General features: G+C 41.7%; 2 protein-coding genes across 3 annotated transcripts; one reads left to right on the top strand and one right to left on the bottom strand.

The window, feature by feature from the left end:
- Positions 1 to 54: 54 nt before the first annotated feature.
- RTF2 (replication termination factor 2) lies at positions 55 to 25,855 on the top strand. 2 transcript variants are annotated; one of them, XM_058814641.1, is made up of 9 exons: positions 55 to 142; positions 1,243 to 1,337; positions 2,044 to 2,137; positions 2,813 to 2,952; positions 4,065 to 4,143; positions 18,337 to 18,450; positions 22,566 to 22,620; positions 22,711 to 22,803; positions 24,692 to 25,855. In XM_058814641.1, exons 1-9 carry the CDS (start codon positions 74 to 76, stop codon positions 24,871 to 24,873), a joined length of 921 nt encoding a protein of 306 aa, XP_058670624.1. In that variant the 5' UTR covers positions 55 to 73; the 3' UTR covers positions 24,874 to 25,855. The 2 variants fall into 2 exon arrangements, with proteins under 2 accessions (XP_058670624.1, XP_058670626.1); XM_058814643.1 differs by lacking the exon at positions 24,692 to 25,855 and adding an exon at positions 23,406 to 23,502.
- GCNT2 (glucosaminyl (N-acetyl) transferase 2 (I blood group)) lies at positions 7,040 to 14,046 on the bottom strand. Its single transcript, XM_058814640.1, has 6 exons — positions 13,889 to 14,046; positions 11,129 to 11,431; positions 10,535 to 10,627; positions 8,822 to 9,852; positions 8,311 to 8,406; positions 7,040 to 7,570 (listed from the first exon to the last, which is right to left on the bottom strand). Exons 4-6 carry the CDS (start codon positions 9,795 to 9,797, stop codon positions 7,344 to 7,346), a joined length of 1,299 nt encoding a protein of 432 aa, XP_058670623.1. The 5' UTR covers positions 9,798 to 9,852; positions 10,535 to 10,627; positions 11,129 to 11,431; positions 13,889 to 14,046; the 3' UTR covers positions 7,040 to 7,343.
- Positions 25,856 to 27,853: the final 1,998 nt, after the last annotated feature.

The raw sequence follows: 27,853 nt of genomic DNA, 5'->3' as shown, positions 1-27,853 counted from the left end.
AGCGTCATTGGAGTGCGCCGGAAATGGATCGGCGTACCCGGAAGTGCGCGAGGAAGGAGAACCCGGAAGAGCCATGGGATGCGATGGCGGCACCATCCCCAAGCGGCACGAGCTGGTCAAGGGGCCCCGCAAAGTCGAGAAGGTCCGGGGGGAGATTTCCGTGAGGGCTGGGGGGCTGCGGGGCTGCGGGGACGGGGAGGCACAGGGGCCCCTGTGTTAGTGTGGCGCTGGGGGCGGCTCAGGGCGGGGCCTGTGTGCTGTGGGGAGGGAATGGAGAATTCCTGAGGAGTGGGAAGGGAATGGAGAATTCCTGAGGAGTGGGGAGGGAATGGAGAATTCCTGAGGAGTGGGAAGGGAATGGAGAATTCCTGAGGGGCTGGGAAGGGAATGGAGAATTCCTGAGGAGTGGGAAGGGAATGGAGAATTCCTGAGGAGTGGGAAGGGAATGGAGAATTCCTGAGGGAGCTGGGAAGGGAATGGAGAATTCCTGAGGAGTGGGGAGGGAATGGAGAATTCCTGAGGAGTGGGAAGGGAATGGAGAATTCCTGAGGGAGCTGGGAAGGGAATGGAGAATTCCTGAGGAGTGGGGAGGGAATGGAGAATTCCTGAGGGAGCTGGAAGGGAATGGAGAATTCCTGAGGGAGCTGGAAGGGAATGGAGAATTCCTGAGGGAGCTGGGGAGGGAATGGAGAATTCCTGGGGAGTGGGGAGGGAATGGAGAATTCCTGAAGAGTGGGAAGGGAATGGAGAATCCCTGAGGGAGCTGGAAGGGAATGGAGAATTCCTGAGGAGTGGGGAGGGAATGGAGAATTCCTGAGGAGTGGGGAGGGAATGGAGAATTCCTGGGGAGTGGGGAGGGAATGGAGAATTCCTGGGGAGTGGGGAGGGGCTCACCTGGAGCACAGGAGGATCCCCAGGGATCTTTTCCCTCTGGAATTCCCTGCCAGGGGGGGACAGGGACAGGGACAGGAGCAGAGGGAACGGCCTCAGGGCAGCTCAGGGTGGGCACAGCAGGAATTTCCCCATGCAAAGGGGGTCAGACAATGGAAATGCCCTGGGAGTGCTGGAGAACTGATCAGGAATTTCACCAAAATCTTTGGCTGAAGTTATTTTATGAATTAACTCTGCACAAAGCAGGTTTGGTAAGAAACCTGGGGGTTGTTGAATGCTTCGCGTATGAGCTGATTTTATGCTTAAATAATTTACAATTTTTTCAACTAATGAGTGTTTTTCTCCCTGCAGGTTGACAAAGTTGCTGAGTTGGTGGCCAGGTGGTTCTACTGTGCCCTGAGCCAGGAGAAGCTGCGCCGGCCCATCGTGGCCTGTGAGCTGGGCAGGTGGGAATGTGCCAGGGACTCCTCAGGAGCTAAAATAAAATTATAAATTCTAAATGCAACACTAAATAATGTAAAATTAATTCAAGTATATTAAATTTATTTTATATAAAAATATAAAATCAATTAAAATTATAAATATGATTTATAACGACAAAATTAAATAATTTAAAGTTAATAAAAATATATTAAAATAATTTTATATAAAATATAAAATAAATTAAGATTATAAATATAAAGGTACAGATACAAAATTAAGTAATATAAAATTAATTGAAATATATATATAAAATTTAATGTAGTATATTAAATATTAATTATGTAATAGATTCTATTATAATGTTATAGTAGTCTATTAAAATTAGATAACTATATAATCAATTATTTAAATATTTAGTAATTTAATTTATTAATAATCGATTGAACTTATAAATATAAAATATTGAATACGAAATTAAGTGATATAAAATTAAATTTATTAAAATAAAATCCCATGTATTATATTAAATACTAATTATATATAATATTATATTATATTATATTATATTATATTATATTATATTATATTATATTATATTATAGCATTATATTAAAATAGTAAAATTAATTAAATACGAAAATATAAGAGCTATTACAGTTATAAATATAAAATTATATATATGAAACATTATGGCAACCCAGTATAACCACTGGGATTTTTATGTTGCAGGCTGTACAACAAAGATGCCATCATTGAATATTTGTTGGACAAATCCCCTGATAAAACCCCCATGGAATCTGCATCCCATATCAAGAGCATTAAGGTAAACAGCTTGTGTTTAACTTTGTGAGAAGTTAAAACAAAATGTTAATTCATGAGTCCTGCTGTAACTACAGATTAATGTGTTCAAACAACAAAACACAATGGCAGAAATGTTAAGGATTGTTATAAGGATGGCTCAAAAATCACAGGGAAAAAAGCTTAAGGTTTCACAGAATTCCTAAAATGACCAGGTTGGAAGAGACTTTCCAGATCATTGAGTCCTGCCCAGCCCCAGCACCTCAACCAAACCCTGGCACCCAGTGCCACATCCAGGCTTTGTTAAACACACCCAGGGATGTTTAATTCCCTGGGCAGCCATTCCAGAGCTTTCTCACCTTTCTGGAAAAAACCTTTTTCTAAAATCCAGCCTAAATTTCCCTTGGCACAGCTTGAGCTGGTTGTGTCAGTTCCTGGAGAAGGAGCCCAGCCCAGCTGAGCACAGGCACCTTTCAGGGGGGGTTTAAAGAGTGGTGGGGGCACCCCTGAGGGCACCCCTGAGTCTCCTTTTCTGCAGGCTGAGCACCCCCAGCTCCCTCAGGGCTCCCTCTCAGGGTTTGTGCTCCCAGCCCCTCCATGTCCTTCCCAGACTGAGGGCCCAGAGCTGGCACAGCACTCCAGCTGTGCCCCCAGCAGTGCCCTCCCGTTTCTGATGCAGGTTTGTGTTTTTCCTTTGCAGAACGTGACAGAGCTGCAGCTGGTGGATAACCCAGCCTGGTGTGGGGACAAGGAGAGCATCAAGGGGGACAAGTACGACGACCTGCAGGCTGCACGCTTCATCTGCCCCGTGGTGGGGCTGGAGATGAACGGCAGGCACAGGTCAGGGCTCTGCAAGCTGCACACAGAGCAGGGAAACTGCCTGGGAATGGGAGCCAGGAGCTAACCCAGGGCTGGGGGGAATATCTGCCTGGCTGGCAGCTTTAAAGGTTGAACTTTCAGAGCTCAAGAGGCTTCTGGGTGTTCTTTCATGGTATGTTTAAGAGGAAAGGTAAAAGTTCACCTTTTCCTGAATGAATTGAGATGTGTAATGAAGGAGAAAGGGCAACGTTGGCAGAGGAAAATGCCTAAAGGTTGTTGGGGGCTGAAGCACAGCAGATGGGATGTGACCTCCCTTAGAGTCACACCAAGGAGTTGGAATCATGGATTGATTTGGGTTGGGAGGGACCTTAAAGCTCCTCCAGTGCCACCCCTGCCATGGCAGGGACACCTTCCACTGTCCCAGGGGGCTCCAGCCCATCCAGCCTGGCCTTGGCACTGCCAGGGATCCAGGGGCAGCCCCAGCTGCTCTGGGCAAGGATTTTCCTGCCCAGTATCCCATCCATCCCTGCCCCCTGGCAGTTTGAAGCCATTCCCTGTGTGCTGTCCCTCCATCCCTGTCCAAACCTCTCTCCATCTTTCCTGGGGCTCCTCCAGGCCCTGCAGAGCCACACTGAGCTCACCCCAGAGCTTCTCCTGTGAACAATCCCAGCTTTCCCAGCCTTTCCTCACATTCTGTCTCTCCCTGTGTCACATCAGACTGGAGATGGATTCTCTGTCCCAGCCCTGCAGTAAATCTGTATTTTACTGCTCTGGGGCAGGAGATTTCCTCACAGCCTGGTTTGGGCAGAGCAGCAACTTCTGTGTCACCTGAGGGATGACAAGAGGAGGAGTTCACAGCTTAATGGTTGCAAAGAATTTCTTCTCCAGAGAGGGATTAGCCAGGAGATACTCAAGATAAAAAACCAAAATACCTCTTGTGATTTAATATAGCCAGTATTTTTCATTCATTTTTTACATTGTGCAAATTAATAATAAATTAATTACCCACTTAACTATGCTGGTTGTTTGATTAGGTGCAAGAACTTGTAAAGAAGGTGGGCTGTGACCTGCTAGCACTGCACAGATTTCGCTTAATTCCACAAAAATTATTGTGTGTTGTCTTTTGTTGGCAGGTTTTGCTTCCTGAGGAACTGTGGCTGTGTGTTCTCTGAGCGTGCTCTCAAGGAAATTAAAGCAGAAGTTTGTCACAAGGTGAGTTTTGCCAGCTGTGGAAGCAGCTGGGCCACGTGTGTGTTTATACAATTGCATTCACTGCTCTAAAAAGGGAGTTTTTAATCTCAGTACGCAAGTTGAAATGGAACTTGTGAAAGTTCTGTTCCATGATGGCCTTAAGTATTTCTACATGGCCTTTTAAATTAAAAAAATATTCTAAATAATTATAAAAATCAGTATTTTTGTTCTCAGAGTTCAATTGTGCAGTAACTACTTTTTTTTCCCAATATTTGGTACTAATTTCAGTTCTTAAAAGGGTGATTGGTTTGGTTCTGGGAGTTTTGTTTGATTGGTAATTTTTTCTTCCTGAATGCACATTACTTGTGTTTTCTCATTACCTGTTCTATGGTTAAACTGGTTGTATGTTCAGGTTATGTTTTGTATTTTTGAGGACATTGGGCATTGCTTTTTTTATTTTTGGGTGGGGCCAACTTTGTAGAATTCTCAGCAGTTCTGTAAATTATTGTAGAAAATACTGACCTAATTTCACATAGCTGATCTCATTGTACAGGGGTTTTTTTTGTAGCTAAGGACAATGATAAAATGAGCAAATACCCTTTTTTCCTATCACTGCTTTCATTATCAGCAAGATTGGGCAGTTATTTAATTTCTGTGAACACCCTGATATTGTATAAAACATGGAGTATATTTACATTAAACAAGACTTGGGAGAGAAACACTTTTGTCTTGGCAAATTTTTGAATTTTGTAAGGTTTAATCTCATATTGCTGCTTTCAATGCTCATTTTGTTCTGTCCTAATGGCTTTGTTTCCTCTTGGCAGATATTAATTTATTTTTAATGAGTTTTTTTTGTTTGCATCTAAATTTTTGTTGATGGATGGGTGTAACCAGAGCATAAAATGCAGGAGTGAGATGTTTTGCCCATGGTTTGGCCAGTCTGATAATTTTATAAAAACCAAATGAATCTCACATATTTTTTTCCTGGCATTTTTTCAGTAATGAGTATTTAGCATGCAACTGGAAATTCTTCATAATATTCAGAAAGATTCTTCTAGAAATAATTGATAAAGAAGTTCCTGTGCATGTAAAATATGTTAGAAGTGTGTGGGGACAGGAATGAGGTTCTGGGATTGGTGCTGGAGTCCTTCTGGGGGTCACTTTGAAAGTCACATCCAACTTCCAAAAATGTACTCAAAGATTACATTTAAAATGTACTTTCTTGGATCACTCCAAAGTTTATTCTGGACTTGTTTTCACAGTCAAGTAAACACAAACTTGAACCAGTGCCCTAAATATTCAGCTCTGTGCCATACCAAACACTTAACCCCAGGTTTAATTTAGATATGAAGCTTTTCTGAATTTATGCCCATGGCTGTCAGATGCAGAGCTGGGTGTGCAGCAGTGGTTCCTGGGTCACTTTGGAACTTTCTGCTCCTAGGGCACCAAATTAACAAATATTTGCTGAGGTCTGATTGAGAAGTTCTTAATAACACAGAATTCATGTGTGAAGGCTTTTCATGTGTGTTTCAAGGTGATGTGGTCATGTAATCACAATAATGAGTTGAATACTATTTCTTATTACTTGAGAATGGTTTAATGATGATTTTCCTAAAATTTTGTTTCAAATCCAAAATCCTTTAAGCAAAGAAGGTCATGCTGCAAAGAAATTCCAAGTCATACCACAATTGTATTTTCAGAGGCCTTTTTGTGCAGGTTTTTTGCCTGGTTCAGTTTCTGCAAAAGGAGCCCATGATACACAGTGCCTGGCTATTGAACTTTTCATTTTAATTCAATTTGCAAGTGATGCACAACAATTTTTGTGTGTGGTGGTGCCAGGGGTGAAAGCTGGAGACTGGATTTGCTGCACTGATGGCAATGAGGAACCTTCCATTCTCATTGTAAAAGACATCATGGAGTAGATAAATGCTGGCAGTGCCCCACAGTGGACTGGAGAGAAATTAATTATGAATATTGCCGTGATTAGTACATGCCAGACACCCATTAGCTTCAGTCATGGTTTGGAGAGAGACTCTCAACAAGCTCAGCATGAACATGTGCCTGGCTTTTATTTTCCTTTTCTTTTTTAGCTTTTTTTCCCTCCATAAAAAAAACTATCTCCAGCAATATTTAGCCTCAGGATAAGTCCTGGATTATCCATGAAACCCAGCACAGGCCTTTGGGTTGAGTTTGTAAATAAATAGGGACCAGCTGGCCTTTCTTTAGGTTAAAGTTCATTTGCAGAAATGATGTTTCCAATAAACTTGTGTGGGAAAATGAGGAGTTCCAGCAACCTGGGAATAAGTTGGGAACAAGGAACTTGCATGTCCTGTTGTTGGGTCATTTGATTTTTTTGGGAATAGGCTCAATCAAAATAGGCCAGTTTTCTTGTAAAAACTCAGGGATGTTTTGGGTGCATATTGAAGATTGCATTGAAATTGCTCCATTTAAATTTTTATTATTTCATTTTTATTAATAATTTGCAGTTTTTAATCAAGTGAGTTGTCCAGGTGTTACTGCACTTGCTGCAGGCTCTTTGCTTCTCTCAGTCAAGTATACTGGGATGGAGAAACATTTGAAAAATGGCTTTTTGCTCAGTTTTTCTGTAATCCCTGGCCTCAAATCTTCCCTGTCTCCTTGCCCTAAACTCCTGCAGAGACTCAGAACAGAGACTTGGAGATAAACATGTGCTGCACGATCCTTCTGTCATTAGGAGCAAAGCCTGGAAGGGCAGCAGTGATGTTGCCATGCTACAAAATGAAATTAGGGATGTGGCTGGCCATGGGAAACAAAAACAACCCCTCACCCCCCAGTGGCATGGGCTGTGTCACAAGCTGCTTGTCACTTATGTACAATCTCTGAAATTTTAACATCAACTTCGTTATTCAAAACATTTCACGAGACATTCAGTGGCCAAGACTTTATTCTGTTATTTCTCCGTATTTTATCTTTGTTCAGTCACTGCTTCCATTTTATTATTTTCATGCTTTGGCTGTGAACATGAGGAATATTAATTTTCCAGCTAAACAAGTCACTCAATGAATTATGAACTTCCCCCTTCGAATTCAGGCATTCTTTGGGAACGAACCCATCGCGACCAGAATAAATAAACCCATTTACGTGCAGGATTGTGCTTTACCCTCGATGCACAGAGAAGCTGTGGCTGTGCACACGCACATTTCCTGCTGTTTGCTGCCCAGGACGTGCTGTGAGGGGCTGGCTCACACATCCAGCTGCATGTTGAAGGGGCTGTGCTCCTGCAGGCGCCAGTGCTGCTCGACGGGCACCCGAGCCTGGCGCAGCGCCTTGAGCCGCAGCCGCCGCTCCAGGCACTCCAGGGCCAGCGGGTTGCTGCCGGCCTCAAACTTGTTGGCAAACAGGTGGGGGGACTCAATAATCCACTGCAGGTCCCCCAGGCCATAAATGCAGATGTCTCTGACGTAATGACCTGCAGAGATAAATTGGAGAGGTGTGGCAGCAGCGGGAAGATGAGCAGAAGCGTTTTTTTAAAAGAGTTTTTCTCACCTTTGGGTTTCTCCATAGAAATGGAGCTGGAGGATAATGCCACAATTTATAAAGACATTTAGAATGTTTATGTTTTACATAAATAGATGTTTGTTACCTCCAGCTGCTTCCCTGCCATGTTGCTCTGCTCAATAAAATCTTGTAGGTGGGCATCAGATGTTCTGAGCTCCTGCTGGGATTCCCTGCTCGATCACACCCGGCTTCAGCTTGCACACTTGGGGATTTTAATTATTTCTGCATGCTTTCCATGTGGCCAGCACTATTCTGTCCTATTGTTGTTCAAATTGAAGGGATTCAAGCCAATATTGATGAAAGTTCCTGACAAACATCCTTGTCAGGTAAAGCCCCTCCACTGAGACTTGATCAGTCAAATTAGTGCATTGGTAATTAGGGGCTGAAAGAAGCGTTGTCAGTGTATGGATACTGTGCTCATCTCAAAATATATAAAATATGCAACTAACATACATTAATATAACATTTATCTAAAATCTCTTCAATTGGATATAGTGCAGTAATTTATAGGGTGCCTTGTTTTATTTAACACTTCCAAAATAAATTATATATGACCACTGATGCGCATTTAACAGCTGCTTTAAATAATATGTAATCAATTAATGCTCACCAGTGAATGAAATTTAAGTTAATGATCAAAACTGACGTTACCTTTGCAGCCTTTGTGTGAGAGCCCTTCTTGATCTTTCCATTTAATGGCTCTTAGGTCTCCGTCCCAGCCTGCATTGGGTGTAGCCCCTGGAGCATCTTTCAAAACAAAAGGCTCTGATAAGATTCTTTTCTGCTTATTCCAGGGAAAATTTTCACTGCTGGACACTTCTTAACTGCAGTCACATTAACTATTTATTTGCAGATATTTATGTCATAAGACCAGGTATCATTCTCAGTATTATTGCTTTTTAAAATTTCTTTAGAGCAAAAGCTTTCATGCAGTAAAAAACTTGTTTTTAACCAGCATTTTCCCAAATCCTGGTCTGCACTGCCATAGCCATTTCCTGCAATCAAGCTTTGTTTCTCAGCCACCAGAGATGACTTTTCTAAAGGGCAGCAGCAAAGCTGAAGAAATTATTTTATTTCTGCATTTCAGAGCTGTTCAGCTCCGAGCTCACAGCCTCTCCCTGCCCTGCTGGGTTTATTTGCAGCAGAAATACCCAACTCTTACCAGGTAATCGATTGAGGGTGACCCAGTAGTGCTCATCAGGGCTGTAGGTGTCCCTGGACCACTCCAGCAGAGCTTTAGCCCGGGCATCACTCAGGGTGAAGCGCACAAAGGCCCTGCTGAGGATGTAATAGGCACTGCCAAAATAGATGGTGAGGTTATGTGGGGGCTGAGCCTTCCTGACCTTTGCTGGGTACACGTAGGGCACTCCTGAGTGCACAAACTCCCTGTAGCTGACCTCTGTCCTGTGCTTCACATGCAGGGGCTGCACTATCCCAGGAGTGATGTTCTTACCGTTCCACTTGGTTTTTATGTATTCTATGATTTCTTTATTTGTTTTCAGGGGGTAATCTTGCCCACAGAGATTAATAACATAATTCCACTGAACTTTGGAGTTAACGAGGTCTCTCATGCAATTAATGTCAGCTTGTAATCTTGAAAACCCTGCATAAACAACGTGTTCTCTTTTGGAGGAAATAAAAATATTTTCAAAGCAGTTAACGATGTTCTGTACAGCAGTTTTATAACCTCTGGGTGACTTTTCATCAATGTGGATGCAGTAAATATTCTGAGGCATATAAATAGCTCTTAGCAGCCTCACAAACATTTCCAGCTCCTTGTGAATTGTAATAATGTATGCCAAGGAGAAATTTCCTTCTTCCTCTGACAGTGGGCTGGTGATAAAATGCAAAGTCTTCAGCACTGTGGAGCAGCTGCAGGAAGTCTGAATGCAGCTCAGGGCTTTGGGCTGGTAGGACTTCTGACAAAAGTTTCCAATTTTAGAGGCTGCAGGTTTCCCCACAAAAAGAGCAGAGCAAAGTTCATCGGGGTAAAAACCACACTCTGCTCTTTTAACCCGGAACTTTTGCTCATCTGACTCGTCATAAAGTGGAACCGTTAGGTAAATGAAGGTGTAGATGGACATACAGGCGGCAACACACACTAAAAATCTGGATTTCTTTGCATGAAGTGGGTTCATCTTTTACTTCCAGCTCCTGTCTTCTTATCATAGTCCAATTAAACATTCAGATCATCTGAAAGGAAAAGTGAGATAGAGGGAAAGAACCTGTTTATTTTTTTAAATAGATGCCACGTTTGTGCTGCATTTATAAATGCTGGGATTGCTACCAGGAGGAACTGTGTGTGCCCACTCAGCACTCAGCCCTGGGAATGCAGAGCCACAAGGCAGGAATTTTTTCTTTCCAGGACAAAATGATCTCAAAATGGTACAAAAGGACCCAAAATGGCTTTGAATTCTTCACTGCTTGACCAAGGTCTGAGCCCCTCAGGTGGGAGATGATCCCTGAGCTAAGAATTGAGCTCCTCTGAGTGCTCAGGAGCAGCTGCTGCTGAGATTTCCTCAAGGCCTGGGAAACTTGAAGTTCTGCCAGAGGATCAGAATTCAGTAAATTAAATCAACAGAAAATTTATTAAATAAACAGAAGGAAGAGGCTAAAACGTAATCCAGAAAATACACTGGGTTTTATCCTTATAAAGGCAGCTAATGTTTCTGACTCTGAGATTTTTATTTTTTTTTCCTCTGACATCTTTGTATTTGAGCTTTGGAAAACTGAACAAGGGGACAACACTCATTTCTTATTTTTGGTATTTGTGCATACCCTGAGATAAGGACACAATGCCAGTACTGGCATTCTGAGATAACAAATTTGCAGCACTATTAGCACAGGAGTTTTTCCAATGTGGTTTTTTCCTTACCTTTGCCTTGTTGAACAGTCAGAAGAATGAGAGTGCAGCAGTCCTGAATCCCACAGCAATTACATGAAGTCTTTATCCTTGAAGCACAAAATTCTAGAGAAAGATACCAAGGAGAAGGTGCATCAATCCTCATTGAGCTCAATACTTAATTTTTTAAACATTTTAAATTTATTTTAAAGGTAATTAATTTTCTCTTCTTTCATTCCATGATTTTTTAAACAAAATTTGCACGTCACCTTGAAATATTTTACATGTTGCAGCTGTCAAAATCATGAAGTATTTGGCTTTCACAGAAACAGAGAAAAATAGATTTTTATAAAGATAGCTTCATTAGAAGAATGCTGCTGTGGTTAGAAGGCTCGAGGTTTTCATTAGAAAGAAGTGGAAAATACTTTTTTTTTAATAAAACATTCAGTATGTCCTTTAAAAGCTTGAAAATAAAGAGGGCATTGTAATTAAAGCACCAATGAGACATGAAATTCAAAAAGCATCAAGAAAACAAACTGAACCCAGGGAAGGGATCCTCCATATTCCCACATTTTTAAGATCTTGTTAGGCTGTTGGGAAGGAATGTATTTATCTTTTTCTCCTTACTGGCATGCACTGGATTTCATGCTGGAATGGTGCCTCCTTCCCACTGACGTTCCAGAGAGCAGAGCTGCCTGTCAGGTGCAGGGCTCCTCCATCTTCCTGGGATGCTCTTCAGGCAGCTCAAAGCCAAACAGGAGGCAGGCAGCTCCCAGGAGGGGATTTCAGCCTTGCAGCTCCTCAGGGATCCATTCACTGGGTAAACAACCTTGATGGGAGCCTTCCATCCACCCCAGCAAAACGCTGCAGCAAATCAGGTCCGTGGCAACCTCTGGATGCTGTGCAGAGAGCAGGAGAGCAGGGATGCCACTGCAAGGGGAAAAGCAGCATTTCTGCATTAAAAATGACATTAAATCCATTAATTTGATTTGCACAGAACCCTCTCTGTGCCAGAGCCCAGAGGGGTTTCTTGAGGACCATGATGTTCATACCCAGGGGCTGGATTTGGGGAAACACTGATTTCTGTAGAGCCCTAATTACCATCATTACACAATATTACTTAAACTTATGAAGAAGAAGGTAAAGAAGAATGTGAAGAAGGACTACCTTCTGCTCTAAAACTTCTATTTTGCTTTATATATATATTACTACATTCTAAACCTTTACATTTTAAGTTTTCTATTATGTGATATTGCACACTTCTATTCAAACGACACACTTAGAATCTTAGTTCTGTTATTTAATTTTGGAAGCTTTTTTATGGCTTCAGGTTAAATGTAGTGTTCTCTTGGGGGTTAGTGTCTGGTAGTACAGAAAGTTTAAAATTCTCAGCAGCTAGGATTCTAACAGAGCTGGACTTGGATAAACTCTTTATTCTGAGGGAATAATTGGCAGGAGGAACATTGAGATTCCTCTGAATTAGTGAATGTCATGAGATCTCTGTGGTGTCACAGGGAAGGTTCATTCTGAATATAAGAATTACACTAAAAACAGCAGGCAGATGTAAAAATATTTAGGATTTTATACCTGATTAAATATAAAATAACACCAAGATTGCGGGTTCATCACTGTACAGATCATTTATTTGGGGGTTGAACTCAGTGATCCTCGTGGGTCCCTTCCAACTTGGAATATTCTCTGAACCTGTCCAGAATGAGGGTGCTTGGGAGGTTTTTATCCTTAAATACATTTTGGACAGGTTGCAAAGTGTAATTCCAGAGAGCCAAGCTGTAAGCTGCTTGTTTCATACCCCTGAATTTTTATTACCCTGCAAGTAATAGCTTCTGGGGCTTTTCAGGCTGTTAAGTGCTTACCATGGATTTTTTCCTACTAGACTGTGTGACATCTAGAAACTGTATTTTTATGGCAGCATAAAAATACACAAACAGCCCATAATCAGGTAAGAGGCAGCAATTCCTCTCCAGTTTTAACATGTTTATGGGGAACTGCAAGAGCATTTGACATCTTTCAGCCTCGGGAGGATATTATGGAATGAAAGCTTTTTGGTACCAGACTTAGAGCTGGAATTGCAGCTGTCAGTGCCACTGGATATGAAATTTGTTGTTTAGCAGCATTCTCTCAGCCCTATCTGCTTGAGGGATTTTTATCCCAAATTTCCTGCTGCCCTTGAGGAGCAAGAGATCCTGTTGGGAATGTCCACTGTCCACGATGACCCTGCTGGGACTGTCTTGCCCTTGAGTCTCATTATGTAAGAGTGCCATGACAAGGATTTTCTGTTAGCAGAATGTCTCTGAAACTCATCATTTCTTACCTTGTGCACAGGTTTTCTAAATCTAGAGTTGTATGAATTTTTAAAACTCCTGCAAGTAGTGTGTGACATTCTTGGAATGACAGAAAAAACAGCAGAGATTTCCAAGCACCTTTGTGGATGCTTTTAAGGACGTGGCTTCACAGAAAATTGCTGTAAGCCTAAGATACTCCATCTCAATTAACAAAGTAAACTCTAGAGGAAAGGGGAATTATGATGATGACTGGAAAAGGCTGTGAAATGGAGACCCCATTAGCACACACTGTGCCTTTTGTGGTAACAACTCCATTTGCTTTTTGCCATTGCATTTAGGACTGCATCACTGCACCTTGAAACATTCTGGTTTCTCTGTGCTCTTTGCCTAATATTAAAGTTTAGATCAAGTTTGCTTCGTATGACCTTGTAATTTAGTGAGACAAATGACTTGGGAATGCTTCATCTACTAATGAAATGCTGAAAAAGCATTAAATACTTATTTCAACTTTTTTACAGCTGATTTTTTTTGTTTGAAAGGTATTTACACAGGTATTAATGTAGACATTTTATAAACAAGAGAAGACTAATTCAATCCTTTTAAAAATGTTAAAATCAGTTCTTTTAAACGTTTTTCCCATTGCTTTTTGTTTAAAAGGGGGTCAGAACATGGAGTCTGCTTCTGGACTTGGAGATGCATTGAGTAAAAATAGTTCTCCATCAAACCCAGTTATTTAAATAATTATTTAAAAACACTGCGTAATTTGCATATACAGCCAATTTATGAAGTTTTAGTGTTTGTGTTTGCTATTTTTCCTCTTTTCCTGTTACGTTTTTTTCCCCTTGTGTATTTGACCTCACAGTAATTTAAAACAAAAACAATGCAAGCTACTTAAACCCTTAAGTTCTAGAGCTGTAAAAATAATAAGTTGCATAAATACCGTGATTTTTAGAATACAATTAGCACTAATGACCTCCATCCTTCGTAAAGAAGGAAAGGAAGTGTAAAGCTTGGCGCAGCGTTTTCTCAGTAAAATGACCACTTTACATAAGAAAAAAGCAAGAAGAAAAAGATGCAGCCTTACCTGGTCCAGGAGACGGCAGCATAATAATAATTATAATAATAAAAAAGATGATTTGGGGGCTCATTGTCCTTCAGCAGGGCTGGCGGTGCCGTTAACCATTAACGGAGCGCTCCATCCCGCAGTGCTGTCCGGGAACGCTGCTGCCTTCCCGGCAGAACAGCCGGAACCGGGCTGGGAGTATTGCCCGGGGCTGGGAATGTTATCCAGGAGCAGGGAATATTGCACGGGGCTGGGAATATCACCCGGGGCTGGGAATATCACCCAGGAGCAGGAACAACGCCGTGTGTGCCCCCTTGTCCCACCTGAGCTCCCCGAGCTGCGGCTGCAGCACTGGCAGCTGCCTCCGCCGCCGCCTCTTCCTCCTCCTCCTCCTCCTCCCCCTGCCCTTAACTCTTCGCCTGCCGAAACTTTCCGGTTCTGCTGCCCGGCATTCGCAGGGGCTGGCAGCTGAAAAGAGAATAAATCTCCTTGAAAAGGATCTCTCGTGAAAAGCGAAATATCCCCTGGAAGCACAGACCTCACTTGGGAGAAGCGGCTTAGCGGGAGTTAGAAAGAATTAAAGTGTAAGTCAGCGAAAGAATTCAGTGTGAGTGCCTCTTGTAAATGTAACAGCCTCTGCAAAACGGGGATCAAGCCCTGAGATAAGAAAAAAAGGGTTTGAATGGAACTGCTGGCCCTTGTGCAGAGCAGGGTCTGGCCCTGGTGGGTCAGGAGATAAGGAGGAGGTTTAGGTGTTATTACTGCGACTTGTGTGGGCGCAGTTGATGAGAGAGAGACGGTGAATCTTGTTTCTTGAATTAGAAGGTTTGATTTATTAATATATGATATAATGTATTATAGTTATATTAATAGAATATAGAGAGAGGTTTTGCAGAGTTGTTAGTTAAGTTAAGAATAGATAGAAAAGAATTTACAACAAAGTTGTGTCTAGGGATTCAGTCCGCTAGCTTGCACTGATGATTGGCTTTTAATTATAAACATAGAAAATGAGTTAATCAAGGTGAATCTTGTTGCATTCCACAGCAGCTGACAATAATTGTTTACCTTCTCTTCGGGGGCCTCTGGCCTCCCGAAGACACAGAAATCTGAAAGAAAGGATTTCTGTGGAGAAATGTCTGCGACAAGGTGTGAGTGCTGTGGCTGAATGCTTCTGTCAGCAAAGGACCAGCCCTGCTGGGCCAGGAAAATGAGAAGAGCTGATACAAAAGGCTAGAAAAATAGATTGGTAATGGATAGGAGGCAGAAGGACATAATAATTATAAATCACAGAATGTAAATAAACAGAATGTAAGTGTTGTAGCAGTAAAGTGAGGTGTATGTGATAAATGTGTGTGATAGAGCCGTGTGCCATGTTTGGAACACTCAGATAAAGAAACCACAAGTTCTGTAAGACCCAGCCCTTCAAACTCTAATTTTTAGATTAGCAAACAAACAAGGGCAGAGCCCCGAATTGTAAAATTTCAAAAGTCTGTGTAAAATGAACCCCAGGCAGAAATGCAGTAGGAGGTGTTGACCCTATGTGTTCTCTGGTGCCAGAAAGGCGTGGAGCAGATTTCTTTGAACCATCCTTCACACACACACAGTTTGCTGTTACAGTCTTTTAAAGGTTCTTTAATAAGTGGAAAGTTGAGCTTAAATGTGCTGGGATTGGGAGGAAACATTCTGATAAAAATAGCATGTTGGTCTGAAATAAACAGAGAAATCCTCGAAGTTCAGGCACAGCTGCAGGTGTGACAGGTACAAAATTATCACTGATTTTAAGATAAACTCTGTAAAATGAGGATTTCTCTTGAGCTGGTTTTGAAGTAAACACTGCAGCTCCTGAGTGGAAGTTCACATTCTGTGAATGACTGAGTGGGAAATTTCCACTGCTCCCAACTCGTCCTTTGCTCCCTGACCCATTGCATGTCTGGCTTAGGTGACATTTTAAAAAAAACATGTTCAGCAAATCTTACGCTCCTGAACTTTTAATGGCTAAACCTCTGGAAATTTCTCTCTCTTAAAACAAGTTTTAGTTAAATGTGGCAAGCAAGAATAATTCTTAATACATGAGCTTGTGTGGCTGGGAGATGAACAGTGAGATGATCAATCCTCCTCCTAAATGTCCCTGTTTGAAGAGGGACACTCAGGTTGTGGCCATCCATGTCCCATGTCCTGGTGGGAATTTTGCATTTCCTGGTAATGGTTATGTTCAGGAGAACTGCAGGAATTCACTGTTTAAATGTAGGAAAGAGCCTTTAGGTTTCTCTGAAGACACCAGGCTGTAACACTGGTGTAAATATTTAGGTATGAAAACATATTTGTTTTTTTATTTGTGTTTTTATCTGTTTTTTTATCTGTTGTTTATTTGTGTTACATTAAGACTGGAGTAGTCATGCACAGAACTGCATTTTAGATGCCATAAAAAAATAAATGTGTCCATGTAGTTTACAGCAAGAAATAATGTACAACTCTTGTCTTAGGCAGCTGAAACTGTAAACTCTAGAATTCAGAAAGTCATCTTAAATTAAGAGTTCATTAGTACTTTAAAAATCTTGTATTTTATACTTTAATGTAATTTAGGAATGTCCACTACTCAAGGTGCTAAAAACTCAGCAAGTACCTTCATCTATATTTAAAGGCCCAAGATAAACAAGGCACAGCAGAGGAGACCCTGTGATATCATAAAAGAAACATCTGCCCCAAGACCTTAATTAATTAATCTGAAGGAAGAAACATCTGAATTTGCAGAACTGAAACTTCTTTCTGCTTTTTATCTCATTAAGATGTTTGGAAGGGTATGGTCTCTGACATAATCCAATGTTGTCATGGCAAATTTTTTTTTTTTTTCAGGGAATGGAAAGAACACTGTCCTCATTTCCTTGTTTCTTGTAAATACTTTTCAGTTTTGAACAATTCAGCCTGTGTTTTCCAGAAGGGAACCTGAATTTGGTTGCTCTTTTAAAAATGCAACATTTAATGGAATTAGTCTGCTGACAAAATATGTTTGAAAAATGCTGTGTTAGGAAACCACCCTAGAAAAGAAATTGTGGGGCTTCTATAAAGGAATTTGTGGGGCTTCTTTAGAGCCACGTCAGCTGCCAGCTCCTGTCACAGAATGAAGACTGAAATTCTTGATTTTGACTTTCAATTTCGTCAATTCTTGATTTGACTTTCAATTTTGACAATCAGTTTCTTGATTTTGGACTGAAAGTCTTGATTTTGACTTTCAATTTCGTCAATTCTTGATTTGACTTTCAATTTTGACAATCAATTTCTTGATTTTGGACTGAAATTCTTGCTTTTTTTTTTTTCTTCTCACTCCCAAGTGTGAGATCACCCCAGGCTGGGATTTCTCCTTGAGTAGAAATGGAGAAATGTGAGCTATTCCCCCATTTCCTGGGTGTGACTTTTCCTGCCTGCTGTGCCCCTCTCTAACCCTGGTTCTCCTCTCAGTCTCAGGTTCATGTTTGAAGCTGTGCTCAGCACTTGAGCAAAGTCCTGCCCATGTGTCCTTTCATTTGTTTAATTCCTCCTGCAAATACAGGAGTAACCTTTCTAAACCTTCATTTAGAAAAAAGAGAGTAATGGCAGAGGTAGGATTATAAATTAATCTTGCAGATTAATAGAAAGCATTTAACAAGATAACAAAAAAAAACAAAACCCAAAACCAACCAAGCAAAAAACAAAAACCCAAAAACAAACAAACAACCCCAAAAAACCAACCAAAAAAACCCCCAAAACAAAAACAAATAAAAAAAAAAAAAAAAAGGCAAATTGAGATCTTAGACAAGAAAACATCATGGTCAATGGGCTGGTACATCAAATTATTGCAAATGTGCACAGGAAAACATTTGTGCCTTCAACCATGAAACATGTGGAGGTACACAGAGCACATTACAGCCATTATCCAGATTAATTTATGAAAGTAGTTGGAAACTTGGGAGTGTTTGATAAATCAGATAAGGGTATGGTCTCTGTGATAGAATCCAGTGAGGCAGCAAGGCAAGGGTAATGAATTATTCTGCCTTTATGACTCCTTTTTATTCCCACAGTAAAATTAAAACAACCAAACAAACCCAAATAAAAAACCCTTCATGTTTTTCTGTCTACCAGTTGAAGAGAAAAATTTGCTGTCTGTTCCACATGTGGAGGAATAACACCTTTGCTCCCATCAGTTGTTGTTTCTTATCTCACTAAGGTGAAAGACACATTCAAGAGCAGAATGGCATCCAGGTCTTAATCAGATGCATTCATAACTAAAAATCAGAAGGTACTTTTGGGTTTTAGCTGTGGGGTTCAGTAAATTGAGTCGATATTAATTAGGAATACTTTCAAGTACATTTGTGCCAGTAAAACAAGGAAACCATGAAAAGAAAATACACAAATAAAATAATTAGTTCAGACTGTTGTTTATAGGAGACAGAAAAAGAAATATGCGATTTTGTCCTTTCTTTTCTTTCATGAAGTGTGGTGTTCCCTTTCAAGAGGAAGATGTGATTGTCCTTAATGGTAATAAAGAGGATGTGGAAATTCTGAAGAAAAGGATGGAGGAAAGAAGACTTAAAAGTAAATTGGAAAAGGTGAGATTTTTATACATTATTTATTATCTAATTAGATTTATATATTTTATATAATTGCATTTATTATATAATTATAATTTATTATAAAATGAAAAGAATTCTTGTCTGCAGTGAATCTGCTCTTAGATTTGCTGATCTTTATAAAGATGGAGGACTTTACTCCATGAGCTGTGCTGTATTCAGACACTACTTTGGAAAGCAGTGGGGTTTTTTGTGTGTATTTGGCCAATAACATCTCGAAGTTGTACATCCTAAACTTTCTCCTGACCAGCAGGAAGTGCCTTGTGCACTCAAAAGGGGTAAAATGGAACAATATTTTGTGGTTTTCTTGAAATGAATTCATTCTAGTAATGAGCTACATAATCCCTGTATTTCTTGTGGCAGTTCCCGATGACAGCATCAGTTTTTTGATCTTATAAAATAAGATGGTTTTTATTGGCCTCTGTCAGAACCAGGATGTTGGGGTCTGTGCATTCCTGGGCTGGTGCTGTAAGAGTGTGGAAATTGAGGATGTTTTGTGGTTCTCAGAGTCCTCAGCAATCACTGCTGCCCTAATTCCCACCGTGCTGTTCATGCCTTTGCATTTTGCTGTCTGCCCAGGTAAAATGCAGTGGAAATGAAATCCTTCAGCTCTGCCCCGTGAGCTGGGAGCTGTTCTGTGCTTGTCAGATGGCATTTCTGCATTTGGGGATTTGTCAGCACTGCTGTTTTCCCTGAACTCCCTGGAGGATGCCAGAGCAAGCAAACCTTTGGTGCTGACTCAGTTCAGGGTGCTCAGGCTTAGCTGGATCTCAGGAACATAAATCATAAATCATAAATCTGATGCTTTCAGCCTCTGAGACTCGAGATGGAGGTTTCATCCCTTGATTTTGCCATGCAAATATTTCCCTGGTTTGTTCTCAAACAAATGCTTGTTTACTTGCTGGGGAGCATATGATTCCTCCTCATCACAGGGGCTGTATTCATCTGTGCCAGTGCAGCATCTCTGGGCCTGGGCAATACATCAAAAGGATACTTTTCCATAAAAATCCTGCTGCTCTGCTTCCTGTTTTTCACAGTCTCTGCATCTCATGTCTGATGACTTCTGACATAAAAGTGATAATCTCATGGTGTCTGTTCAGAGGGTTTTTTCTTTTTTTTCCCCCTCAGTGCTTGGTAGTTAAAAGTTTGGGGTGAAAAATCAATTTATAATTTGCTGCTAGACTGTTGCAGATCTCAGCAGATGAGTGAGTGGTTGGTGGCACTCGGTTTTCTTTAGGAACTGGGCCCTAACAAAGCACCTGTAGTTTTGGAGCAAATAATACTGAATAATCTGGGAGGTGATGCTGCCCACAATTTCTGCCCAGCAAAGTGCCTGAGTGTGCAGGGCAGCTGTGGCTTTAGGGTGACAGCACAAAGGACACCGTGCCCTGCTCCTGGGGCTCTGTGTGCCCTGGAGGAACATGCAAATGGGATTTGTTTGGTTGGTGGAGAATTACGGGACAGGATTTGCAAATCTCCCAGCCTCAGGTGGTGACCTTGGTGCCCCAGCTGGTCCCTGCAGCTGGAACCAGCTCTGCTGTCCCTGCACTTCTGAGCCTGGGAGCCCCAGTGCCCATGGCAGCACAATTCCCACTGTCCTGGTGCTGTTATCCAGATCCCTTCCCTTCCCTTCCCTTCCCTTCCCTTCCCTTCCCTTCCCTTCCCTTCCCTTCCCTTCCCTTCCCTTCCCTTCCCTTCCCTTCCCTTCCCTTCCCTTCCCTTCCCTTCCCTTCCCTTCCCTTCCCTTCCCTTCCCTTCCCTTCCCTTCCCTTCCCTTCCCTTCCCTTCCCTTCCCTTCCCTTCCCTTCCCTTCCCTTCCCTGTTTGGGGCAGGAAGCACAAACCCCTTTTCTTTATCCCCATGAGACAAAGCCTCAGGAAGATGCAGCTGGGATCAGGATAAAAATGATTCAAGCTCAGCTGTCACTGTGCCCATACTGAAATCTCTCCAGTCTGTGTTCTGCATGGTGAATTTATGCATCCATGGAGTTACAGAACATCTGGGAAATGACTTTTCTTGGTGAATCCACCCCTAGAAAAGGTGGGAGTCCCCTGCACTGTGACCGTGTTCACAGGGGTTTTCGGATGAGGGAAGAGATGAGGATCTGACTCCATGTTTCAGAAGACTGATTGATTATTTTATGATATATATTACATTAAAACTATACTAAAGGAATAGAAGAAAAGGTTTCATCAGAAGGCTGGCTAAGAATAGAATCAGAAAGAATGATAACAAAGGTTTGTGCCTTGGCTCTCTGTCCAACCCAGCTGACTGTGATCGGCCATTAATTAGAAACATCCAACATGAGCCCAATCCCAGATGCACCTGTTGCATTCCACAGCAGCAGAAAATCAATGTTCACATTTTGTTCCTGAGGCCTCTCAGGAACAAATCCTTTCCTAAGGAAAGGATTTTTCATGAAAAGATGTCTGTGGCATGTCCCTGGGGTTTGCCAGGAGCCTGACGGGCAGAATGGACAGGACTGCTCTGTCTGGGGAAGGTTGGCTGCGATGAGCTTTAGGCTCCTGCCCACCCAAAGCATTCCTGGAGCTGCCTCCAGCACAGCCCTGATCCTCTGCCACCCCCTCCTGGGGCAGCCTTGCAGCAACATTGGCTGTGGCATTTCACACAGAATCACAGAAGTTCAAGACTGGAAGAGACCTATAAGATCATCAAGTCCAGTCGATGTTCTAACTGTTCAACTAGATCATGGCAGCAAGTGCCACATCCAGTCTTTTTTTGAATTCTTCAAGGGATGATGACTCCACCACCTCACTGGGTAAATGATTCCAGTATCTGACCACTTCTTCTGTGAAATATTTCCTTCTTAATTCTAACTTACATCTCGCTTGACGCAGCTTGAGACTGTGTCCTCTTGTTCTATCCGTTGTCGCCCGGAGAAAGAGGCCGACCCCCAGCTCACCACAGCCACCCTTCAGGAAGTTGTAGAGAGCGATGAGGTCGCCCCTGAGTCTCCTTTTCTCCAGGCTGAACAACCCCAGCTCCCTCAGTCGCTCTTCTATGGCTTGTGCTCCAAGCCCCTTATTAGTCTCGTTGCCCTCCTCTGGACACGCTCAAGTAACTCGATGTCCCTCCTAAAGTGAGGGGCCCAGAACTGGATGCAAAACTCCAGGTGAGGCCTCACCAGTGCCGAGTACAGGGGAAGAATGACCTCTCTGTTCCTGCTGGCCACTCCATTTCTGATACTGGCCAGGATGGCATTGGCCCTCTTGGCCACCTGGGCACACTGCTGGCTCATATTTAATCGAGTGTCAACCAGCACCCCCAGGTCCCTTTCCACCTGAGCACTGTCCAGCCACTCCATCCCCAGCTTATATCTCCTCTGCTTCACAGCAGGGGCTCTCCTGAGCTTTACAACAGAATTCAATATATTTATTTTCTTTGAGTTTGTGCAGCTGTCTTACAACATGTTCACAATTCAGAATGTGTCCAGTGAGAATAATGCTAATGACTGTTATAGTGCATCTTTTTATGTAATCAAAGCCATTCTTCTTGTTTTTTCTGTTTCTTAATCTGTACAAACATAAATTAATGTGGAAAATCTGCTGCACAGATGCTTTTTAAATAGTTAGATTAACTATTTGCATCTTTTCTTCCCAAACAATACTGCAGCAGAGGGTTCAGTTATTGGCAGGTGCCCAGGAGGAATTTTTTGTGGACTAAACAAAATTGAGTGGATACAAGATTCCAGATTCTTCTGACATTTTTATTGAAAAACATCTTTATTTATTACAATTAATTGTGTCTTATTAATGTTGTGCAATTTATTGTGCTGCTGGGTGGGTTCTGATGATCATTTAATGAAATAACACACCCCCCTTTTCAAAGTATGCAACCCAAAATATTAAATCCAGACAAATCCAATTTTGTCCTGCATAGTTTTCTTTAATGTAACTGCAGGGTTCTCAAGATTATTATTTTTTCCATGTAGAAATAATACAAAAAATGTGGAAGTAAGAGTTCTACTGGGTAAGAAATAAAAATATTGTGAATTCAATTGTGTGTGTATCAAATATGAATTGGGAGTTTTATCTCCTTTCAGTCTGTACAGATTTCTGCTTGTGTTGTTTCAGAAATCAAAGAAAGGCAAGACAGCAGCAGCAGCTTCTCAGCAAGAGCCCTCTGCAGGTAATATTCTCAAATTCTGTCTCACCTTCTGAGTCCTGAAGCTGTCAGGATTTCATTTTTCTGTTTTTTAAAATTTATTTATTTTTTTAGATTCTCCAGGTCCTTCAAAAGCTAAGAGTGGAAAGGATTGTGTCAATTCCAGCTCTGGGGAAAGCAGGCAGATAATCTTCACCAAAAGTTCAGGTTGGTGATTAATCCTGATGTGAAAATGGGGCCAGATTTGCTTGTTTATGTCATTCTAATATTGCTTTAAGTTGGGAACTTGACTTAATGAAATTAGAAATTCTTCTTTACACACTCTTGGGTTTGCTGTGTCTGTTTTCCTGGCTGTGATGTAGTGGGGGAGAATTTGCAGTTTCCTGATGTACAGTTGATCAAAAACTATGGTATGGCATTTTATTTGAATGAATTTTGTTAAAAAACCCTGATTATTTAACTTCTAATCCTCTGTTTTACCTGCTGATTTGCTGTGGGACCTTGGGAACACTGGAATAGAACTTTAGGATGAACTGATGAACCTACAGCAGCCTTAAATCCAAAGAATGGTGCCTTCTCTTTATTTAATATTTATTTATTCTGCTGTTTAATGTCCCCACACTGATATTTTCAAACAGAATAGGTACATCTTTAGAGTCTGAGGTTTCTGTGGGAAGAATTAAACCCTGCACCTTAAAAAATCAGAATAATTGGAAGAATTTGAGAATGATGATCTGCAGATAAACTGGGAGAAGCTGAAATTCCATCAGCAATGCCTGACCTGCCCTCTACTGTCTGCTTTTATACAGGAGAGACTTGTAAAAATATTTCATCCCAGCTGATGAGAATTGCTCCTGGATGTTGTAATTTTAATAATATTAATTAATTTTTTATTTTCTGAGGGTGTAAAAAAAAAAAAAAGTGCTTTTTGAAACTGTTTCTGTTGGGATTGCACACTCAGTTCTGTCAGGATTTGGGGTGGCACACACAATTCTGTGAGGATTTGGCATAGCACTCACAAAACTGTGAGGATTTGGGGTTGCACACACAATTTTGGGGTTGCACACTCAATTCTGTGAGGATTTAGGGTTGCACACAAAATTTTGGGGTTGCACACAATTCTGTGAGAATTTGGGTTGCACACCCAATTCTGTGAGAATTTGGGTTGCACACACAATTTTGTGAGGATTTGGGTTGCACATCCAATTCTTTGAGGATTTGAGGTGGCACACCAAATTCTGTGAGGATTTGGGGTTGCACATCCAATTCTGTGAGGATTTGGGATTAATTCTGTGAGGATTTGGGGTTGCACACCCAATTCTTTGAGGATTTGAGGTGGCACGCACAATTTTGGGGTTGCACACCCAATTCTGTGAGGATTTGGGGTTGCACACCCAATTCTGTGAGGATTTGGGATTAATTCTGTGAGGATTTAGGGTTGCACACCCAATTCTTGGGAACCCCTGTGCCTTACTTTGACTCAGGATGTTGAATTTCTGCATTCATTTCTCTGCACCAGAGACTTGGCGTTTTCAAACACCATCCATTCAACTTGGGAGATGAAATGGTAAAAAAAAAAAAAGGGTTTTTATGTAGCAGGAGATAAAATACACTGAGAGAAATGGTCTGAGGAGCAGAGGATGGGCATTTCCCCACTGCAGACATCTCCTGATGCTGAGAATTGTTGTTGGCCATAACTTTGCAGAGAATGAAGGGAGCAGAGGGGTTCCCTGGGGGAAGGTGTGGCACAAGCTCAGTTTTTGGCATTTGGGAGCTGATTTCCAAACAGTACTGCAGGCTGTGGGGGCTTTCATGTTGCTAAACACCAGAGCTCATCAGGCATTTTTCACTTGGAGGAATAAGTGTTGTCAGTTCTGAATTGCAGTGCAAGAGATTTGCAGAATTCCTCTCTCAAATTTCTAAATCTATTTTGAGTGTGAATTCTAAAAGCTGTTGCATCCAGTTATGGGAAATATTTATGAGAGAGCTGAAAAATGCATATATTTAAATTTTCAAACACTGTTTTTCATCTTTATTGAACCACCTTTGTCCATTGTAAGCTGTCATGCTTCATTGTGTTCCTTTTTCCCCTCAGAGAATGGAAACCCAGCAGTCCCAGGAAAAGTCAATAAAGCTTCCAGCAGCACCAAGAGATCCATTGCAGACAGCGAGGACAAGTCTGAGGCTTACAAATCTATTTTTACAACTCACAGCTCAGCAAAGCGTTCCAAGGAGGAGTGTTCCAACTGGGTTACTCACACAGCTTACTATTTCTGAAACAATGAGGAGCACCCTGGCTGCTTCCCTCCTTCCCCATGGTTCCCTCTGTGCAGAGCTTTGGTGCTGCAATTCCTTTTTGTGAGTTGGTTATAAACCTGGCCATAGCTGGAGAACCTGTGTCAGCTGCAGCTTCTGCTGAATATGAAGCAGACCAGCAGAATCCATGTTGTAGCAGCAGATTTCATTCTGAAATGTTGGAATTTTTGCACAAAAATTCTCCTTTTCTCCTCCCAGTTGGATGTTATCCTCACAGTGTCCTCAGGAGGAGGAGAGGAGAAGTTCCTGCTCTCCTCCTCTGTTGATTTGTGCCACAAAATAATTGTGTAATTACAGCTTTCAGTGTATTACTACAGAATTCAAGCCCTCTGTAACTTTCTGACAGCAAAAATAGAAATTATGTCGTTAATGTTATTATTTTTTTTTTGTCAAGCCAACTGGGCCCTCAGTAGAACTTTATATTTCTAAAAGCTTCTGCAGATTTTTTCAAATAATTTACCTTTGACAGAGTGGATGAGAGCACAGTCATGAAAATGTTTGTGCAACATCCTTGTCCACTTTGTTGTAGCCTGTTTCTAGCAGCAGAATATTCCCTTGCTAATGTCTGAATCCCATAATACCCACATGGAACGACCAGAGGGAAGGCTGGAACTTCTTCACTTTCCTCTCTCCCTCTTTTAAAATTGAAATCTGCTTTTCTAATCCTGGCACAAACTAACCAGAATAGAAATGCAGAAAGTAGGAGGCTTTAAAAACCACTGCATGATGTTACCTTGTTACCTTTGTGTGTGAAAATGATTAATTATCTTTGTAATATAATTTTAAAAGTGTCCCCATGTATAATTGGCAGTAGTTACCTGGAGATTCAAATGCTCTGTTGATATTTGCATAGGTGGTCTCCATGATTCAAACAGCTTGAATGAAACTGCTGGGATTTTATTATTATTTTGATAGGTATAATTAAAAATTGGTTTGCTGCAGAGTTTCTATGGTGGTAATAAGAATTTTTTGTTTCCCAGAGATGTGAGCACATCAAACAGTTTGAGGTTTGTGGGAGCTTCCAGGAAGCACTCAGGCACATTTTGTATGCATGGCTGGGGATCAGCTTTGTTCTTGTTCTGTATTCTTTTCATTATGGTCCTTTATTATTTGTTGCTTACAGATAATGAAATTTCTGCACTAAAGGTGTCCCACAGTAGGGTTTTTATTTGCAGTTTAATTCTGTTTGACAACACGTGTTAAAATCCTCTTTGTGTTTTATAGGACTGCACTTTTCTTTTACTTCCAGCAGTTATAAATCCTAAAGGGAATTAGTTTAATGCTTTTGATGTAGTTAATACTTTGCTAAAAATACACAGAGAAACATAATATTCAGTTTATTTGTCTTTGTTAGTGATAAATCAGGCAAGCTGTTGGTCCCAGGTTTTCCTGCCCACAGGGCCATAACAGAAACTCTTTTTCTTCTGATTTTCTCATTTATTAGAACAAATTCCTGCCTGATTCTTCCTGTACCCCTGGGTCCATCAGCTCTGTCTCTCTGCCAGGGCTGTGTCCAATATTCCCCCATCCCCACCTTACACCATTTATGGTTTCTGGAGGTGTTTGCAGTGGGGGCTTTTCCTTCCCTTTACAGAGCTCCAGCTGGGACGGAATGTGATGTATTGTTGGCATGTGGAATATGAAATCTCGTTGGAATATGAAATATTTCTGGTCTGTGATGCAGTTCTTGCCACAGCTGGTGGCAGACAGGAGCCCAGAGTGCCACTGGTGCTGTTGGCAGCGCAGGATGGGCTCTGGAACGTTGACTTGGCAATTTTTAATGGATTCAAGGGAATAGTTTGCTGCAGGATGTTTGCTTTGTTGTGGTTTGCTCTTTGTTGGAGAGGGCAATTTAATTTTCTTTTAATGTAGGTGAATTTGAATGCTGGTGAAAGTTGAAGACTGCAGAAGCCTCAGAATGTGAAATCTGTGTTTTGTGAGGTGCCACATGAGTCTCTGGCAGCACTGCATCCATGGGGCACTGCTGGGGAATTCATGGGGCAGTTTTGTTTCCATGCTGCTCAAGCCTTGGCCTCCCTTCTGAAAATCTTAAAAAAATCCAGTTAGTGCCAGTTGTGTAACTGGGGGCTGTTTTGGTGTGGAATTTGGGGATGGGATTGAAATGCGGCAAATTCCTTCTCACTCTGGTGGTGAAAGCTGACCCGGGTATGCACAAGGGGAAGGTTCTGTGTCCTGAATCAGCATCCTGGAGCTGCCTCAGTTCTTTCCACTTTGCTGCCTCTGAATCCCAAAACCTGAGGGAGTTCCCACACCCAGCCCATCCTCAGTGGTCAGAGCTGCAGCTTCATTTGTTCTCCAGCTGCCACACCATGAGATCATCACATGCCACTCAAATTGGCCAAGAAAGCTGAAAATTCCCTTCCAAACATGATGCCTGTTAGGTTAAAATATTTCTTACTAATGTCCTATTCTTAGCTGAACTGAACAAACAGAGTTGTCTGTGAGTGTCCTGCCTTGTGTGGGCCCAGACCCCAGTGCACTTGGGAGATTCTGCTTCAGATTCAGACCCTGCCAAATCGTTTCTTCGTTGCATTTAAAAATAAAAAGGCTGTTTAGACATTACAATCCACAGAGGGGCTGAAATCAGCATGTCCTAAGCTGAATACAAATCACAGACAAAAAGGGTTTTGTTGGGAGGGTCACAAATGGAACTGATTACTGCTAGAGTGTGGATTTCCTTCTGGAGGATGGAGCTGATGGAATTCCTTCCTGACAGCTAGAAATTATAATTGAGTTGGGTTTTTTTCCTTAAAACCAAGCTTCAAAATGAGTAAGAGGGATGGAATCCAAACCCCTCTGCAGCTCTGCCTGTAAACCAGGGTTGTAATGTGAATATCCATCCCAGAGCCCAGATCCTGGGGAGGAGCTGCTGCCAACGTCAGAGCTGTGGCTTTGTCAAGCACTGAACTTCTTGTGGATC

Source organism: Ammospiza caudacuta, chromosome 15, assembly GCF_027887145.1.
Source record: "Ammospiza caudacuta isolate bAmmCau1 chromosome 15, bAmmCau1.pri, whole genome shotgun sequence".
NCBI classification, from domain to species: domain Eukaryota; kingdom Metazoa; phylum Chordata; class Aves; order Passeriformes; family Passerellidae; genus Ammospiza; species Ammospiza caudacuta.
This window is presented reverse-complemented; position numbering and strand designations above follow the sequence as displayed.

Excerpts from the sequence above, each read along its gene's own strand:
- GCNT2 (XM_058814640.1), bottom strand. The coding sequence starts at position 9,797 with ATGAACCCACTTCATGCAAAGAAATCCAGATTTTTAGTGTGTGTTGCC. Across the intron at positions 8,407-8,821 it reads CACCCTCAATCGATTACCTG|ATGCTCCAGGGGCTACACCC; the intron begins GTAAGAGTTGGG and ends TTGTTTTGAAAG. Across the intron at positions 7,571-8,310 it reads CTCACACAAAGGCTGCAAAG|GTCATTACGTCAGAGACATC; the intron begins GTAACGTCAGTT and ends TTATCTCTGCAG.
- RTF2 (XM_058814641.1), top strand. The coding sequence starts at position 74 with ATGGGATGCGATGGCGGCACCATCCCCAAGCGGCACGAGCTGGTCAAG. Across the intron at positions 22,621-22,710 it reads TCAGCAAGAGCCCTCTGCAG|ATTCTCCAGGTCCTTCAAAA; the intron begins GTAATATTCTCA and ends TTATTTTTTTAG. Across the intron at positions 22,804-24,691 it reads AATCTTCACCAAAAGTTCAG|AGAATGGAAACCCAGCAGTC; the intron begins GTTGGTGATTAA and ends TTTTCCCCTCAG.